Source organism: Myotis nattereri, assembly GCF_964212035.1.
Source record: "Myotis nattereri genome assembly, chromosome: 13".
Lineage (NCBI taxonomy): Eukaryota > Metazoa > Chordata > Mammalia > Chiroptera > Vespertilionidae > Myotis > Myotis nattereri.
In genome coordinates, this window is record NC_138088.1 from 37,397,632 (window position 1) to 37,416,993 (window position 19,362).

The window sequence follows — 19,362 nt, forward strand, 5'->3', positions numbered from 1 at the left end:
CACTGGGGAAGTGCCCGCAACCCAGGTACATGCCCTTGACCGGAATCAAACCTGGGACCCTTCAGTCCGCAGGCCAACGCTCTATCCACTGAGCCAAACCGGTTTCGGCCTGTTAATGTCTTTTAATTTATTAACCCAGCTAGAAGAACTTAAAAGGTAGGAGGAAAAGTATTAATTTTGTAGCTCCCATTAGAAAGTAGACTTTAGAATAAAAAGATCCATTATCTTTTCCCTTTGAAATTCTAGTTAGTATCTATTCACAATTCTAACTGCTCTGCTCCTTCAACATTTAGACCCCTATTTGAATGGGATGGCCAGAGAAACCCTCTACAGGGCAAGTAATTGATCAGGACAATGTTACTACAAGTTTGAGAATATCATCCTGAATATTACATATTAAGTCCAATGCCAAGAACCTGACTCCTGTATGACATTCTTCTTTTGGAACTACTAAGTAAAATGCTAGTCATCTGTTAAATGGAATACAACTACTTCATTCTTATTATTTATAATCTCTAAGTTCAATTCTACACCTTGCTACCCAACAAACTCACTTCATATTTGGTCACTATTCTCAATAACCTATCACTTTCTCCATGAAGCCCATATACCTCAGCTTCGGCCTTAAGTCATTAGTCACAATATAGGTGCCTACACTGGGACCAGGCTGATACTTAAGGGCAGGAGCAAGAAACAAAAGTAAGTAACAATGATATAACAACCACTTCTCAGCTCCAGACTATGAGTTTATAAAAAACAGTGTAGGTAAAAATGAGTTTTGAAATCTTCCGTCTTGAACTGTAAAATACAATACTATGCAGAGAGGCCACGGGTTTAAATGAGGTCAAGGAGAATTAATGCTTGAAAGCTGCTGTTGACAAACCTGTCCCAAATTTGCTGAAGGGGTGTTTGGGATTCCCCGTAGCTTTCTCCAACTGAAAGAGTCTCCAAGCATCGTTCATCACATTCTTCTCATGTTCTGAATCAACTGCATTCACCTCTCTGTCTTTGCAACTCTCATCAAATAACGGGCACAGAAAAAACTGCGCAAACCTAAGGGTGTGAAACATAATTTAAAAGCTGTTATTTTTTCAAAGTGGCCTTTAAAAAAATGCTTGAAATGTAACAGATAGGAAATATTAATTCTACAAAATCAGAAAAAAACTACCATTGCTACTAAGAAAAAAGGAATATAAAATATGTTCTAAGTAACATTAAAAAAATATAATATTGGACATATGTAAATTCAGAAGTCAATCTACCCGAAAGATGTTAATTAGTGAAGATATAAAAAGATGAACACCTCCAATTCTGACACCAATTCCCATGTCTTTTTTCCACACCACCAAACAATTCTCTGACACCAGCTGGGTATCCCACAATTCAGCTCAATTACGACACTGGCTACCTAAAAATCAGATGCTGCCCCCTACAAGACTGCCCCCTTCAGACACTAATCACAAGTCTGGCTGTCACCTAAGCTTCTGACCAACCCCCTGAACAATTGATGGGAGGATTCCACAACTTCCTCCTCTGGTTCTATTAATTTAGCAGAGCAGCTCACAAGGCTCAGAGAAGCAATTTAATTTCTAGCTTACTGGTTTATTATAAAAGGATATAATTCTGGAATAGTCAGAAAAAAGAGGTACACAGGGCAAGGTATGTGGGAAGTGGTAAGGAGTTTCCATGCCCTCTGACCACACCCCTCACCAAATCTCCATGTGGTCAAAACTAGGAGTTCTCCAAATTCCGTCCTTTTGGATTTTTAGGGAGGCTTTGTTGATTAAATCACTGACCATTAGTGACTGAACTTAATATCCAGCCCCATTCTCCTCCTTAGAGGTCTAGGGATGAGACTATAAATTTCAAATCTCTAATCATGTGGCTCCCACCCTCAAGTTACCTAGGGGCTTCCCCCAAATCCTCATTAACATAACAACCTTTATGGTTCTGACCACTTAGGAAATTGCAAGGGGTTTTTAGGAAGTTTATGAGTCAGGACCAGAAAAGAAGACCAAATATACATTTCTTATTATAAATCACAATGTTGCCCCAGCTGGTTTGGCTCAGTGGATAGAGCATCTGCCTGGGGACTGAAGGGTCCTGGACCTGATTCTGGTCAAGGGCACATGCCATGGTTGTGGGCTCGATCCCCAGTAGGGTGCATGTAGGAGGCAGCCAATCAATGGTTCTCTCTCATCATTGATGTTTCCATCTCTCCCTCTCCCTTCCTCTCTGCAAATCAATAAAAATATATTTTAAAATAAATAAATAAATTATAATGTCACAACACCAAAAAGTCAAGGCAGACTTATGGAGACAGCAGCAATCTATTTAAGATTTGCAGTTTAGCATATCTATGAAAATCCTTGTTATAAATGGCTAATTCTCCAAAAAAGGAAAAGGCAGGTGATAGTTCTTAGGCAAGGAAACCTTAAACTTACAGTTTTAGGTGCAATTTCACTAAGACTCAGACATTTTAGGACAAACTAAGTGACCTACTTTTAAAAGGCTCTATTTGAATTTTTCTTCTCATGGAGAAAAATAAACAAATCTACTTTAATTAGTGAAAAAAATGGAGTGAAAAACCTATGACATAGTAGTTTGACTAAGACATAACTATGGGCTTCTATGAAATTGTGAGTATTTAAAAATTTTAATAAGCAGTGATTCCACAAATACCATGGCATGTAACTCTAACAAAAGTAACTAAAATACTTTCCTTGAGACTATTCTTTAATAGTAGTACGAAAGTTTAACTAAGATACCTTTAGTTAATAAATTAACTCTCCTATATCAGGTTGCAATCATGATTTCATACAGTAATTCTTCTAAAGAAACATTAGCCCCCATCTTATAAAAACAAGATCCAGAATTCAGATGAAACTGAGAGTAGAAGGTCTGTCTGAATGGAACTACTATTCAGTGGACCTAAGAGACTCCTGAGTCTGTAACATCTGAGCAATTGCACCTCCCACAGTCCAGCTGTCAAGGAGGCTGTTATTATTTGATATTTATTTTAAGTACATAAACATAATACTATTATAAGCACTTTACACACACCAATCCAAAGAGAAATCCATCTACCTATAATCTATAATCAAAGACATATTGAAACAGAGCTATTTCTGGACATGCAACCTCTTCTACCTATGTCAATATGTTCAGGCTGGAAAAAGTGCCTAATAGTTACACACTGTAACTGGATAGGCCTACATAAAGGGTCATGATTATGACACAGTATAAGCCACTTTTTAAAAAAATGCTCTTATACAAGTGTGTGTGTGTTTTTTTTTTCACTCTGAGCCAAGTAACAGACATCCTCCATCAAACAGAGATTATATGAACATCTGCAGTAGCATTTGTAAAGCAGAAAATGAGCCCAGGGAACTTATTGTTAGTCTTCTGGGAATACATATGATTATACCTCAAAGCTGCTGCCTAAAGATTGAAACATAAGCTAAAATAAGTAAGAAACAGGCTACTTTGAGCTAGCCATGTATTCTGTTAATATTCTTTGCTCTAAGGAATAAATTCAAACTATTAGGTTGCTTAAAAAATAGAATGACTATTATTAAGATAAGCAAGCAAATAAAGTTGACAATTACTAAAACTGCAAGTCAAACTCAGTACAGATTCACTAAAAAGCTTCAGATTACACTTGATAATACAGAAAACTATAAAAATTCACCAAGAAAAAATTACACTTTGAATAGTGAGTCAAATCACTAATATAACAAAAAATTGTAAATAGTTAGCTGTACAGAAAATTGACCAAGAAATTAAATTGGCCTAAGGGAATTTGCTATAGAAAATACTTTCACAGAAAGTACCCAGGGTTGAAACTACAGGTCAAAACATTCTGTATCTGCTAAGTATTCTTGAGAATAGAGGAACTAAAGGAAATAGAGTATTTAAGTTCTAGCATTCCGGAACAGAAATATGTTCTGTTACAGTTTATTCTTTATCACCTGCTTCATATGTAATACCAGTTAGAATGGGAAGGACAGGTGAGAATTTTATAAGTCAATAAAGCATTTTGTAGGCCTGAAGACTGGTTTAAAGTCAGACCATTATTTTTCTTCTACCACAAAGTAAATATATGAGATCACATTATTATTTTTCCTTGTTACAAAACCCAGGGGTGAGGGTAATACTGATTAAAATACCTCTTGTTAAGCTATAAAGCTGTGAAGGCATCTCTGTAAAAATAATAATTGTTACTATTACTAGTATTAATGTCTTAAGTGCACAAAGTTGGATAATGTATAGAGTATTCAGCATTACCTGTCTAGGGCACCTTCTAGGTGTTCATGGGAAACATCGAAATAATAATTGGTATGCTCTCCACTAGTAAAAGCATTTGAACTTCCTGCATGCTCACTGAGAAACTGGCTGTATTCGTTTTCTTTAGGATATTTCTTTGTTCCCAAAAATAGCATATGTTCACAAAAATGACTTAAGCCAGCAATATTTGGAGGATCTGACAATGAACCTGTAAAGAGTAGAGAAAACATATATATATAATAAATCATTTTTTATGTTGAAAGAAATCAAGTACAGGTAAGTCACAGGTGATTTGAAATTTCTGTTAGCATGACAACTCCAATCATACAATCAGAAAAAGCTAAGCAAAGGCTGCTCTAAAATAATATTGTTTAGTTCTAGCCCCATCTTTTGACATTAATTAGTTGGTGACCTTGGGCAGATTTTAACCTCTCTGGACATTAGTTTCCTCACACATCACACTGGAGGGAAAGAGTTGAATTCACTGTTGTTTTTATTTTGCAGGAGACAATAGAGCAGAGTGCTAAGGGCACTGATTTGGGGGTTAGCAGCTCTGTTAGCTATGAAACTTTGAGCACAATACTTCATCCATCTTGCCTCAGTCACTTTTCTATATACACACCTAACTTAAGGGAGTTGTGTGAATAAAAATTAGATATTTGCAAAGCACACTGTATTGTGCTCAGCAATAATTATTTGTTTAACATATGATGGTTATTACTTTTTTCCCTCAATTTTAAAATGTCACTGAGTTAAACAAAAATTTTTCAGAAAGAAAACATGCCTCACTAAATGTACATATAGATAAGCAAGCTGAGTAAAGCAGCAAAAATGTGGAATAAATATGCACACAAGAATCTAGGAAATGTATTTCCTTGTGTACCTGAAGTGTACAAAAGTGAAAGAATTAGAACTGTTACAGTACAAGATGGGAATGAATTTCCTTGCTGCTAGGCCACCTCAGCTGGGAACCTAACAAGATGCTCTTGGTAAATGTAAAATTATTTGTCTTAGACAACTGTAGATTATCAATAGCTGTACAGGGCTACTGTACAAAATAAGGTACATGAAACTGGCAACTGTTAGGTCTTTATTTGCACAAATATGGAAAGTTCTAATAAATGTCAACATCAGGTCAAAGCCTAATTCACAATTTTAAATTGTACCTATGTGTACATCAAGTGCTGCTGATGACTTATCCGTGGTGGGATCGCTGATGAGAAGTACTTTGATGCCATTGGCCAGCTCCAGCCCCCGGTATTCTCGCTTGTCTTCAGGAGATTTGATAATGTGATTTCCTAGTCTCTTGATGGCTGGATTATTCATTTTGCTGTAGGTCTTTTTGTGGAAACTTAAAAGAAAAAAATTAATTGTTAGATTGTGGCTGCCTTTTTTTTTCTCTTTCTTTTTTTATTTATTTATTTTTTTAAATATATTTTATTGACTTTTTACAGAGAGGAAGGGAGAGGGCTAGAGAGTTAGAACATCGACGAGAGAGAAACATCGATCAGCTGCCTCCTGTACACCTCCCACCAGGGATGTGCCCGCAACCAAGGCACATGCCCTTGACCGGAATCGAACCCGGGACCCTTCAGTCCGCAGGCCGACGCTCTATTCACTGAGCCAAACCAGTCAGGGCTTCTCTTTCTTTTTTTAAAGAACAAAGAGTAACATCAAGCAAAACCATTTATTGCATCATCAGATTAAAACACATCTGGAGGAAACTTTTTATAGCCTACCTACAGGGTATAATCATTCCACTCCTTCCTCCCATCATTCTTTCAGAGAAATGTTAATATTGTTTTTGTAGAGCCATATTTAGGACAGCATACAGATGGGGATTTGAGAGAGGATGGGTTGGGCCATGAGTTGGCCCATGTGCTGACCTAGAATACAGTTTTCAATTACCAATAACTGCTTTCCCACATATTTCAGAGGCATCTGCTAGAGTAAGTGAGCTGAGAGTTGTAAGAATTATTATAAGGTCATCCAAAACATTGCTCAACTTGATGACATTCAAAGATAGGGCAAATCTAGAACTCATCAGTCTGGTATGCACATGCTCAGAACATAGGGAACAAGCTTCAATGAGGAAAAATCCTGTGAAGTCCTAATACAAAATAAGTGATCTGGGCTGTCCTATGAGTCATGGCAGCAAAAGCAGGGACATAAAAATAAACAAGGTTGGAAGGACCCCAAGTAATTTTTGTAGTCCAGTGCAAAGGTGAATGCCAGAGCAGGAACAAGTCCAGTCATCTTAACAAAGATGTTAAATTGTCTTACAAAGGACTTACTTCTCTTCCTCTGATAGTCCTTTTCTTCTCTAAAAAAGCTAGAGTTATGCTGATGGAAAGGGGCTCTTGACTGCTATGAGGGATTATTAGTGTAGCAAAGGGATTTTCCAGAGCATGGGGTATGTATGTTTTGAGACTAAGAGTGGATGCTATTCTTGTCTATGCTGCAAACTGCTTAAGAGACAAAAACTGAGCCTGTTATTATTAGTAGGTAAATATACTAATCAAGTAAAGCAAAAACATATCTTAAACTATAGAGGAAAAATGACCCTGTGCTACCACATTTGCTTCTCACCTGGAAGACAAAAGAAGTGGATTTGACTGCTCCTAAAAGACTGACATCCCGATTTAAGAACAAATCAGAGGGGACACAAATAGACATACAATATTATGGGATAAAAACTTTATTTTTTGTGTTAAAATCTCTGGAGATTAATGGAGTGAAAAATCCAGTTTGCTTTTATCAGAAAAGTTTCCTCTCTAAAATAATCTGTAACTAGTCTTCTGAGTAAGAAATTATCAACCAAAGAGGTTTGTTTGCTCCTATTAAGATTGTCCCTGATATCTTCTTTAGAAAAGAATATTTGGAATATTAAAGGTCAGTAGCATAGGTCATACTAAATGTATCATACCCATTTTTAAAAACCACATAGTACTTTACAGAGACATTGCTAATAGTTTTGCCCTATTTATAGTAAAAATTTCTTTTTTTTTCAATAAAGGACATATTATTTTTTATTTTATTTATTTATTGATTGATTGGCTGATTGATTGATTCAGAGAGGAAGGGAGAGGGAGAGAAACATCAATGGTGAGAATCACTGATCCACTAACTCCTGCACACCCTCTACTGGGGATCGAGCCCACAACCTGGGCATGTGCCCTTGACTGGAATCGAACCCAGACCCTTCAGTCCGCAGGTCAATGCTCTATCCCAGCCGTGGGCAAACTATGGCCTGCACCGGATCCAGCCCATTTGAAATGAATAAAACTAAAAAAAAAAAAAAAAAAAAAAAGACCGTACCCTTTTATGTAATGATGTTTACTTTGAATTTATATTAGTTCACACAAACACTCCATCATCCATGCTTTTGTTCCGGCCCTCCGGTCCAGTTTAAGAACCCATTATGGCCCTCGAGTAAAAAAGTTTGCCCACCCCTGCTCTATCCACTGAGCCAAACCAGCCTGGCAGTAAAAATTTCTTGAAAAACAAAATATAATACTAACATTTTAGGGATATAAGGCCACTGTTGGAAAATTCAAATGCAATTTGGAAGTGAAAAGTTTTTATTAACAACTTCTTTCTACTTCATTAGCCACAAACCACTTTAAGATCAATGTCGCCAAAACCGGTTTGGCTCAGTGGATAGAGCGTCGGCCTGCGGACTGAAAGGTCCCAGGTTCGATTCCGGTCAAGGGCATGTACCTGGGTTGCGCGCATATCCCCAGTAGGAGATGTGCAAGAGGCAGCTGATCGATGTTTCTCTCTCATCGATGTTTCTGGCTCTCTATCTCTCTCCCTTCCTCTCTGTAAAAAATCAATAAAATATATTTAAAAAAAAAAAAAGATCAATGTCAAAGGCAGATAAAAATCCGAGTTCAAAGTCCTAAAAATTGGTATTTAGTGGTTTAAAAAAATCTCAGTGTAACAGAAAATGGTCTATCTAAGCCTCCAAAGACAGGCGCAATAATAAACCTGGTTAAGGTATTTCCCCAGGGGCAATCTGGACTACAGCAAATGCCTTCAGTTAATAGCTGGTTTTGAAAACCTTGAGTTCAATATAAATTACTATTTTGAAAAATGAGTTCCAACCTAGCAGCAACATTAAGATTAGATAAGCCACCAGGCAGCCTCCATTAAGACTCCACAGCCACAAGGGCAACATTAAAAGAAAACATTAAAGCTCAGCATGCACCAGAGACGCCTAGGCTCCTCCCTGCAAAGCTCTACGAGAGGAAGGGAGGGGACTGGGATTTTAGTGATGAATTCCACTAAGTGGGAGCAAAAACTAAAGGCTATTTTGGTTCCACTGCCATTGTTTATACCCAAAGCTCTCTACTGTGCTTGCCCAGCCAGTTTCATTTAGGGGAACCAAAAGTTACAAACAACTAAAATGTAATAATGCTGATGCTGATGATGGCAGAGCTCTGAAACTTCTACTCAATCCACAACTGTAGTGAGATCAAATACAGATCACTTAGGAAGGACAAACTGTCTTATTCTATGGGAGGTGAAAAAATTCATTGTAATTAAGATAACCACCCTTAATTATAGGCTATATTTTGTACTTTTTTCGGGGTTCAATTTCTCTTATCCAGATTTTCATTATCTTAAAGGAAAAAATATAATCAGAGGCATTAGATAACTCATTTTGGCACTGAAGCTATGATTGGTTAATATCCGTGGTATGGCTAAGAATAAAGAGATAGATTTATTCTATAAGTCAAACATAAAAATTAGTCCAACTACTTTTAGACATTTGTATACGAGATCAAGGACAACTATAAATTTCCAATCTAACAATGCTCCTGATTCAAATATGACTTCTTGAAGCAAAAGCCAAAAGGGTTAATAGCAGCATTTTCAAACAAGATTCTTCCCAGCAACCCATATTCAATAGCACAGGCTGGCTTTACCTAAAGCATGTCTATCAACACATCCTACAACAATTTGATTCTCACCTTCTGGAGAACTGGAGGAAATGATCTGGAACTCCTCTGATGATGATGAATTCATCAACAGCTTGCCTGTCTCTGTATTTATACTCATGAGATCACATGTCTATCCATCTCAGCTCATTAGCATATAGCCTTCAAAAATAATTTTACTTATTACAAATGTTCTCCAATTTGCACCCAACAGAGTGAACAAGTAAGTATTCTAACTTTTAGATGCCAAGCTAGTGCTAAATCAAATGTTTTCCCAGACATTTATTTGATATTTTTAACCTGTCAAAGTCAAAATCTTAGAATTACTTTCAATTTCAGGGACTTTATCACACATTGGAAACTTCATCAAAGGCACAGAATTGTCAATGTTAAGCATTCTCATGAACTTGGAGAGATATTTAGTAATTACAGCATATTTTGTAATTTTGTTTAGAATTTACAACACAGAAAGTTAGAATTTAAAAGCTGGAAGAGCCATTAGATGTTACCTAATTCTTTGCAGTTCATGGACTAGTGGGACTCTTCCCAAGAGCTTGTTAAATATATAAAATATCAGAAACCACCAGAGACCTGCTAAGCCAGAATCTGTATTTTAACAAGATCCCCAAATGGTCTAGTCCCCTATCTTACTTATAATAAAACTAAGGAACCTGAAATCACTTGTCCAAGATTATATAGCTAAAGTTACAGCTAGAACTCAGTTATTAACTGTGCCCATTCCAGCACCTCAAAATCCAAATAAACATTTAAGGAGGCCTATGAAGATCCAGACACTACACCATGCATGCTGGCTACAAAGATGAGTATGCCAGAGCCTTGGCTCTGAAGAAACCCAGTCTAGTGACAGACATGAAAACAAGTCAACTTTTAACTGTGTGGCACAGTTGTCCAGGGCACTATGGGAGTAATGGAGGGGGGACACCTAACTTTCTAGGAGAGGAGAGAGGAAAGAGAGTAGGTGAATAGAAGCATGCCAAATAAGAGGGAGTTACCAGAGAAAAGGACTGGTGCTGAGAAAAAAACATGAGGCATAAAGAGGAAATACAAGAGCTTGGTGTTAATAGAACTACAACTAGAACTTCCACTGAGAGATCTAGACAGATAAAGGCCTAAATTGCACGTCTGCAAAAACAAATTCCCAAATAAGTCATTTCCAAATTCTCATATCAAAAGAAATTTTTTCTGCAAATACTCTTTTATTCAGATGATCTTTTACAATCCTTTTTCTCATACGCTTTAAGTATTGCACAGTACATTAAGTAGATTGAGAAACTTTATGTTGCCTTTGTTCGATTTGATCCATTTCTAATTTCTAAATGAATGACCTATAAACCCAAACAGGTGACTGATCATGCTAATAGTCAATTATGTATCAAAACCTCCCTTCTGTGGAATCCATCCACCCACTGCAAACCACAGGTGGAAGCTGAGCTTACCCTATGACACTCCTGAATGAGGAGGAGGCATCCCAGGAGAAAATGCCTGAAATCAGAATCATACCATAAACATTTCTTCCCCACAGAAAGCAGAGGTAAGTAAGAATATGAAGGTAGTGGTAGTACTAGAATGCCTCACTATAAGACTACATATTCCCAAATACTGTTTACGTCACTTGACCTAAAAAATAACGTCTCAGGGAATCATCTTCAGTTACAGAGATCAGTAATCCTTACCTCATACACAAGCTAGATTATAAAGGTGGGTATAAACTAAAATCCTGTCAATTAAATTATATTTTCTCATGATGAATGCTTTGTCTTTATTTCAGACAAAATGTTAGGTGTTCTAACTCTGTGCGCCTTCTGGAAAGGTGTTTACAAAGAAAAAACAAACTCTTTTTTTTTTTTTAATATACTTTATTGATTTTTTACAGAGAGGAAGGGAAAGAGATAGAAAGTCAGAAACATCGATGAGAGAGAAACATCAATCAGCCGCCTCCTGCACATCTCCTCCTAGGGATGTGCCCGCAACCCAGGTACATGCCCTTGACCGGAACCGAACCTGGGACCCCTCAGTCCGTAGGCCGACGCTCTATCCACTGAGCCAAACCGGCTTCGGCGACAAACTCTTAAATGAGTAAGGAATCCTACAGCAGTATCATTTTAGAGATATGTGCTTTTCCAAATTTTGTTCTAGTTTTGGTGCATATATACAACCAGAGGCCCGCTGCACAAAATTCATGCACAGGTAGGGTCCCTAGGCCTGACTGGCAATCAGGGTTGATCGGGGGCCTTCCTTCCCCTGACTGTTGGCTGGGGCCTTCCTTCGTTCCGCACCGCCCCCTGGTAGTCAGCGCACATCATAGCAAGCAGTTGAACTCCCAGTTGGTCGAACTCCCGAGGGGACAATTTGCATAATAGCCTTTTATTATATAGGACTAGAGGCCCAGTGCACAAGATTCATGCATGGGGGCGAGGGGTACCTCAGCCCTGCCTGGGAGCCCTCGGGGGATGTCTGACCAGCCGTGAGCCCAGCTTCTGGCTGAGTGCAATGACCGCCAGGGGCAGCTCCTGCATTGAGCGTCTGCCCCATGGTGGTCAGTGTGCATCATAGTGACCAGCTGTTCCACTGTTCGGTCCATTTGCATATTATCCTTTTATTATATAGGATGGCTGTTTATTCTAAAAATGACAAGCTTATGTGGGGGAGGAAGATACTCTACCCTTCTAGGTTCCTTTGGGTGGTCTACTAATTAAGTCAACATGAGACAGAGTAACAAGAGAAATTAACTAAATTTAATTACATATGTATGTATGTATGGGAACCCCACATATGAGAGTCAGTGATCCCACATACATAAGAGGTTCACAGACAGAAAGGTAAAAATGGTATGTATGATACTCCAAGCTAGGAATGAGGTACAATGTGCCTTGGGGCTTCAGAGGGGAAGAAGGTCATTTGCAGAATAAGAGCCGATGTTCAGTTATTACAAGTTTGTCCTATAAATCATAAAGTTTTAGGCTTCTTTTTTAGAGAGAGTGGAAGGGAGGGAGGGAGGAAGGAAGAAAGGACGAGAGAGAAAAGGGGGGAGAAGTGAAATGTGAGAGAGACACATCGATTGGTTTGACTCCCACACATGCCTAAATATATTTTCATTGATTTCAGAGAGGAAGGAAGAGGGAGAGAGAGATAGAAACATCAATGATGAGAGAGAATCATTGACCGGCTGCCTCCTGCATGACCCCCACTGGGGATGGAGCCCACAACCTGGGCATGTGCCCTGACCAGAGATGGAACTGTGACCTCCTGGTTCATAGGTCTGAGGAGACAGAAGAAAGCTAGGTAGGTAGTCAGGACCGGGGGGGGGGGGGGGGGGGGGGGGGGGAACGACACGAGAACCGAGAACCCAGCTAGACAGAATTACTAAGGCACCCAACAGGGCAGGGAAGGGTTAGCAAGTGAGGCATGACCTTTAAAATGTCTGAATGTTGCTAAGACAGGCAGCTTGCAGATAACCAATCACAAGATAATAAGGTGTATAACCAATCCCAAGATTGTTATTAAGGCAAAATTCTTTGAAAGGATCTCTCTCCCTACCTCTCTCTATTCTTGGGTTGATGGCAGGACACATGCTCCCCTGCACCCAAGTGGCTGATGGCCATGTAGGACTCTACACATGGACTAACAGACTTTAACACCCGACTGTAACATGGAAAGGAAGCTCTGGACATTGGCCTGCTCCCAGAACCCCAGCTGCACTTTTTCTAGGACTGGCTTCTCTCAATAACCTTTTCCTCCATTGACCCGTTTTTGTCTGTGAACCCTTTCTTCAGACTAAAACCCCACATTTTGGCTTCAGGTCGGCGCTCTAACAGAGCCACAGTGGCCGGGCTATCGCAGGTTTCTTATAGCTGTATGTGGTAACCTAGGGTGTTTCACAAGTATCCTTGCTCCACAGATAGGCTTCAGGCTGTTAGGAAATGTGAGAAAGATGCCACTGTACTAATCCTAACAATCACTCCATCTTTAAAGTGTCATATGCTTTATAAACTGCTAATTTAATCTTTTCATTCTCCTTAACCCCAGATGAGGAAACGAAAGCTCAGTAATTAAGCGATTTGCCCAAGGGCATTCACATGCTTGATTGGTGGCAAAGCTGGAGGGACCTATAGTGACAGAGGAGCATAGGAAGGGGAGGAGCAGAAGGTGGTACTTAAGGAAATCATAAATGGCTTCCTTTCTCAGTTCCCAGTACCACCCCCACAGCCCTTCCCTAACCCCATTCTCCTCCCTAACAATCCCAAATAACAAAGACAAGGAAATACATTTTAAATAGGTCAAAATAAATGATGCAAGAAATGTTTTCTGTTTTCCTCTTCTACTTCCCATGTAAAACAGAGATAAGTAGTGGAAGGAGGCTGGAAGAATGCTTCTAATCTGCCAAAGGAGTCCCTGGGCTGAGAACTATATCTTCTCACTATACTTTGCTAATAAGAAAGAAAAAGAAAAATGTATAGCAGGATTAAATCTATAGTAGGTTTAAAGAGAGAAGAGAGTATAGAATCATCACATGCATAAAAGGGAATATAAAAATAATTGCTACAGTAGATATAGTAGGGTTATGGGTAATTTATTTTTTAGATGCATCCATTAAGCCATAGGAACAAAAAAAGAAAGAAAAACATGTAACTGTTAGGGTCGCCGAAGGAGGAACACCCGAGGCCAAAAGGGGTGAAGAATTATAAATTTATTAGATCATCTGAGTACCAGATGGGCTGAGCCCCAAAATAGGGCCAGCAGCCCCAAAGACTGGGAGTCAGAGGTTTTTAAAAGGACTTTAGGCGGGCTTTTTCTGGGTGGAGAATTCTCTGTGCAGGTCCAGGTTCTGGGAAACTCCAGAGGGGAGAGATAATTGTCTTAGCAAGTGGAATGCGTCTAAGCAAGTGGAATGTCCATTGTGAAGTGGCTTAAAGGTCAGTTCCCAGAGGAGGGGGTATCAATTCAATTATTTGATCAGACCTAACAGTAATCATCTTGGTAGATGCAGGAAAAGTACTTAACTAAATTCAATAATCATTCATGTCTTGAAAAAAAAAGTCAGCAAACTAAAAATAAAAGGGAGAATATTCCTTCATCCCCACAAACAGGATGCTACTACAATCTCTTCTAGTCAACACTGTACTGGCCAGTTCAATAATGCAAGAAAAAGAAAACACATGTAGATGTGACAGGAAGGGGAGGTGGACTAACATAATTCATGGCTGGCATGACTGTGTATGTAAAAAAATCACAACACTCTACTGACAACTTCCATTTCTGAGTAGGATATAATAGGTTATGCCAACCTGATTCAGGTTCAGTAACTACAAAAGCCACAATAAATTACAAAAACCACATTTTTAAAGATATTGGAGAGTTGTACAAGCAATAAGGATCAGACGGACTGGAATTCCAGAAAGGGGTGAGCCGGGAAGTGAGCTGATGATCACCACCTGTTTTCTTCTCTGGAGGTGTAGGGCAATTCTGGGTGTGGCTTGGAGATCATGTTTGGACCAAGCAAAAGAACTCTACTCAGGGGAAGAGAAACAAGCGAAGCTTAAGTAGGCACAAGGTGTTGAGATAGGCCAGAACAAATGGAATAGAGAAACTGAGCAGAAAGCTGAAAAACTGACAGAGCAATTTACAGCAGATACAGAAAGTTACCTCCCTAGAAATTACATCTAGGCCTCAGATATTTAAGCTCCAGACCAGAAAAGCAGCAAAGCCAGGTGGACTGATGACCCTGACCAATTAGTGAAGACCAGGACCCTGTGGGAGCACACCTAGAAAACATGAATATTCTGTTGAAACCCTCCCTTAAGATTCCTGCATGTGAGAAAGAGATAAAGCCTCAAGACAGTGCTCTCCTGCTGGAAGCTAATTCCAGCAGGGCATAATAAAATGCAAGAAGTCCTCAAAAGGTTGATGGGCTTCTATATTCAGCAGGGCTGAATCATATTACCTGCTGCTGGAATAGCTGAAAGCATTTCCCCAAACCTGAAAATCTGCATATATTATTGCCTGTGGAGAGCAGTTCCCCCAACCTGACAATGCCTACTGTTTACCAAATTTACCTTTGATATGTATATCTGTTTTGCTATAGGGCAAAATGTGTGAATAAAGAGCCCTGGGTCCAGAGATTCAGAGAAAACTTGGTTACTGAAGCCAGGTCCTCTCTGGCTCCCCAAAATGCCTTCCAAATTTATATTTCATGTCTAGTTTCTTTATTAATTTACTTGCAGCCCTTCTCCAGATTCCTGAACCCTTCTAGATGCAGGGAAAGAACCCTGGCACTCTCCTACTGAGGAACAGCCCCAGCCATTTCATTTCTCCTCTTCTTCTCCCACTTGCCCCCCATAGGCATGCATCTCCTACACTCTAAGGCAAGCATGTCAAACTCAAAGGCTAACATGGGCCAAATAAACAAGGTCTAAGTTTATGTGGGCCGCAAAAAAAACAAAAGCTTCAATTTTCATAGAAACGTAGGTTTATTTCAATAGAGATATGCTGAATACAAAGGGTTGAAATAAATGAGTAATCGTTAACATAAAATAGAACATTTTAATAAAAATTAATATCTTTTCTTGAACATTAACTTACCAAACACTGAATAACTGCACAAATTAATAAGCGTAACACAAATAAACCTATTTTTCTTGTTCTCTGTAAGCAAAATAATTCCTATTGTGCACACCAAACAAGTCAGTACAAGAATAATGATGTGGCAACCGGCTGCTAAAATATTCGCTGCTAGTATTAGTGGAGAGAAATGGTGCGCCTGCACGTAAGGGAAATGAATGCAACACCATTATAGTAATCAGTCATTAGCGAACATTGTAGTTCGTTATTAATAATTATGTATAACAGGATATTGTAAAAATTAAGTTACAAAATTTTTATTAAAACATTTCTTACACACCATTATATTGGCTGGCCTGCAAAAATATTCGTTGTGGGCCACATGTGGCCTGTGGGCCGCGAGTTTGACATGCTTGCTCTAAGGGACTCCAAGAGACTTGCAACCTGGGGAGCAACGGGCAGCTCTTCACAGACTAGTCCTTTGAATATGTCCCCAAGACCCCCTTTCCTCTGACTTCCCAGAGAGCTAGGGCAGCCCAGCCTAGGCTTCCCTGTTGCTTTATACTAAGCCCTTTCTTTCTTGTTTTACTGTCCCCAGCTTTAATAAACATTCCCTCATAGTCACCTGGACTCGTGAAATTTTTCCTTCATGAAGTCAGGAACCCACACGCTACCTGGCAGCCCTAGGCAGACCCCTTTCCAGTAACAGTGTGACAGACTAAAGCCCCAAGATGCCCCAAATTCACAGCTTATTTTTGCCACAGGAGTTTAACTGAGATACCACTACATTCCTACCAGAATGCTAAAATGAGAAAGTTGGAAAACAGCAGGTGATAGAGAAGTTTTGGGGCAACCCAAACTCTCATACACTGCTGGTGGGAATGCAAATTAACACAAACATTATTTAAAAACTGGCAGTACATACTTATATAAATTATATATAAAACTAACAATATGACCTAACAATTCATGTATTAGATATATACCCAAAATAAATGCATTTATATGTTCATAGTAATTCTATTCATAATAGCTAAAACTAGAAATGATCAAATGTCCATCAACTGTGAAAAGATAAACTGTGACATATTCACACAATAGTATACAACAATGAAAATGAATAATCTAGAATAAAGCACAAAAATAAGGATGAATCTCACTAAAAAGGTTGAATGAAAGAAGCTAGATGCAAAAGAATAAACACTGTATCCTCCCATATATACAAAGTGCAAGGACAAGCTGTGTCTTTATGTTAGGATAGTGGTTACCTTGGAGGGTAAGAGGTAGTGAGTGATTAGAAGGAAGAATGAGGGCAGCTTCTGGGTACTGGTCCCTTGCTGGCTATACAGACATGTTCGGTTTGTGTAAATTCATCAAGCTGAACACTTATGATATATATTTTAATTAAAAGTTTTTAAAATATCATAAAGCAGTATAATAAAAGAGGGAGGGAGGTATGAATTACTCAAGGCTATAACTATCAATCACCAAAAATCATCCTAGAAACAATACCACTTGGATAATGAAAAGTAGCTATCCATATCAAACAGGTGCTAAACAGAGAAGGCTCACTAAGAAATAATAGTCCAATTAACATGATAATTATCTAAACCTTCTCAGGTGTGTCCCAGACAATTCTATTGATGTCATCCTGGCCACAAGAAATAGGAAGCCAAGTACAGCATGAATCAACTAAGTCAATAATAAAGTATGTTAAATATTTTAATCAAGTCTTTACTCATTATGTTAAGATTTGAAACTAATTTTAGTATTACTTACTTTAAACTCGTTAAGATTTAAAAGTAAAATATTTCCAGCAACCAATTAAAAGTGACAGAGAAATAAATGTAATCAAAATAAAAGCAAAATGATTAAACTTTATTATTTTTTGTAATCCTCACCTGAAGATATCTTTTCCAGTGATTTTTAAAGAGAGTGAAAGGGTTGGAAGAGGTGGGAGGAGGGAGAGGAAGAGAGAGAGAAACATTGATGTAATAGACACATCAACTGGTTGCCTCCCGAAAGAAGCCCGCCTGGAGCCAGATATTAAACCTGCAGCCGAGGCACATGCCCTACAGTCCTTGGGCCAAGGCTCTAACCACTGAGCAGCAGGCCATGGTGATTAAACTTTAAATAAATTCTCCCCTCAACAATTTTTCAACATTTATATCAAACAACAATTAATCCAGGATTTGAACTGGATACGTTCTTTATTTTAAAACGAAACAAGCCGAAACCGGTTTGGCTCAGTGGATAGAGCGTCAGCCTGCGGACTGAAAGGTCCCAGGTTCGATTCCGGTCAAGGGCATGTACCTGGGTTGCGGGCATATCTCCAGTAGGAGATGTGCAGGAGGCAGCTGATCGATGTTTCTCTCTCATCGATGTTTCTAACTCTCTATCTCTCTCCCTTCCTCTCTGTAAAAAAATCAATAAAATATATAAAAAAAATAAAAAATAAAAAAAAATAAAACGAAACAAAAAGAATAATATATACAGTAAACATTTCTTTTTTTTTTAAATATATTTTATTGATTTTTTACAGAGAGGAAGGGAGAGAGATAGAGAGTTAGAAACATCGATGAGAGAGAAACATCGATCAGCTGCCTCCTGCACATCCCCTACTGGGGATATGCCCGCAACCCAGGTACATGCCCTTGACCGGAATCGAACCTGGGACCTTTCAGTCCGCAGGCCAACGCTCTATCCACTGAGCCAAACCGGTTTCGGCGTAAACATTTCTTTAAACTCAGAATTAATTTTGCATATGCTCATAGATGCTCCATGATCCCAGAGCGGCAGGACAGCTCAAAGATCCCTGTCATGGTCTCTAAAGATTAATTTAAACCACAGGGTAGGAAGAGTTAACAACCTGTAACTAATTCTTTCAAGACAGCCCTCCAAGGAAGGCAACCCACAAACACCCAAATTCTGTATTCTGTGTGGATCTCTACTTGAGGTTCAGTTCCATTTGTTTGTACACTCTGGTTCTGACAGGAGGGGAATCCTGCCCTCTTCAGCTAATGCTGGTTCAGGAAGCTTAACCTGCACTCTGCCTTATTATACCCCACGCCAGTACTGATCCACTGACCACTTCCAGCCAGTGTTCAAGTAACTATAAACCTTCACCTTTACCCAGTCACCCCTTTGCTGCCTAGATCCTGGATACTATTTGACTCTTCTGGTCAAACTGGGCTTGTGAGCTCATTTAATTTTGCCAGTAAGAGTCACATGAAGTGTTCATATGGATCCATTAAATTGACAGAGGCACCTAAAATTGCATTAGACTTGGGCAGCACTTACGGCATTTCTCCTATAAAATAGGTATATAGGTATAAATAAACTTCACCAAGGTAGTCTCTGGTACAAAGTAGGCAACCATAAATGGTACCCTTATATTATAATCATAATTATGGTCCTAGGGAGGTGAGATGCAAATAGATAACCTCAATAACCACCATGTTATTACTAACATTCTTAACATAGGCTCATGCATATTCCAGTTGCATACTGTCATCTCCAGAGGTCAAAAACATTGACTAGACGGGCTAAGTAA

General features: G+C 38.9%; 1 protein-coding gene across 2 annotated transcripts in view; it reads right to left on the reverse strand.

Annotated features, from left to right (window-relative positions):
* The window catches only part of IDE (insulin degrading enzyme), an 85,230-nt gene that overhangs the window by 55,146 nt on the left and 10,722 nt on the right, over positions 1-19,362 (reverse strand). For both annotated transcript variants that reach the window (XM_081104335.1, XM_081104334.1), the window contains exons 2-4: positions 5,454-5,638; positions 4,288-4,495; positions 884-1,053 (exon numbers count right to left, since the gene is read on the reverse strand). In XM_081104335.1, the coding sequence (XP_080960461.1) occupies positions 884-1,053; positions 4,288-4,495; positions 5,454-5,638 (563 nt within the window). The remainder of the gene's footprint in view (positions 1-883; positions 1,054-4,287; positions 4,496-5,453; positions 5,639-19,362) is intronic.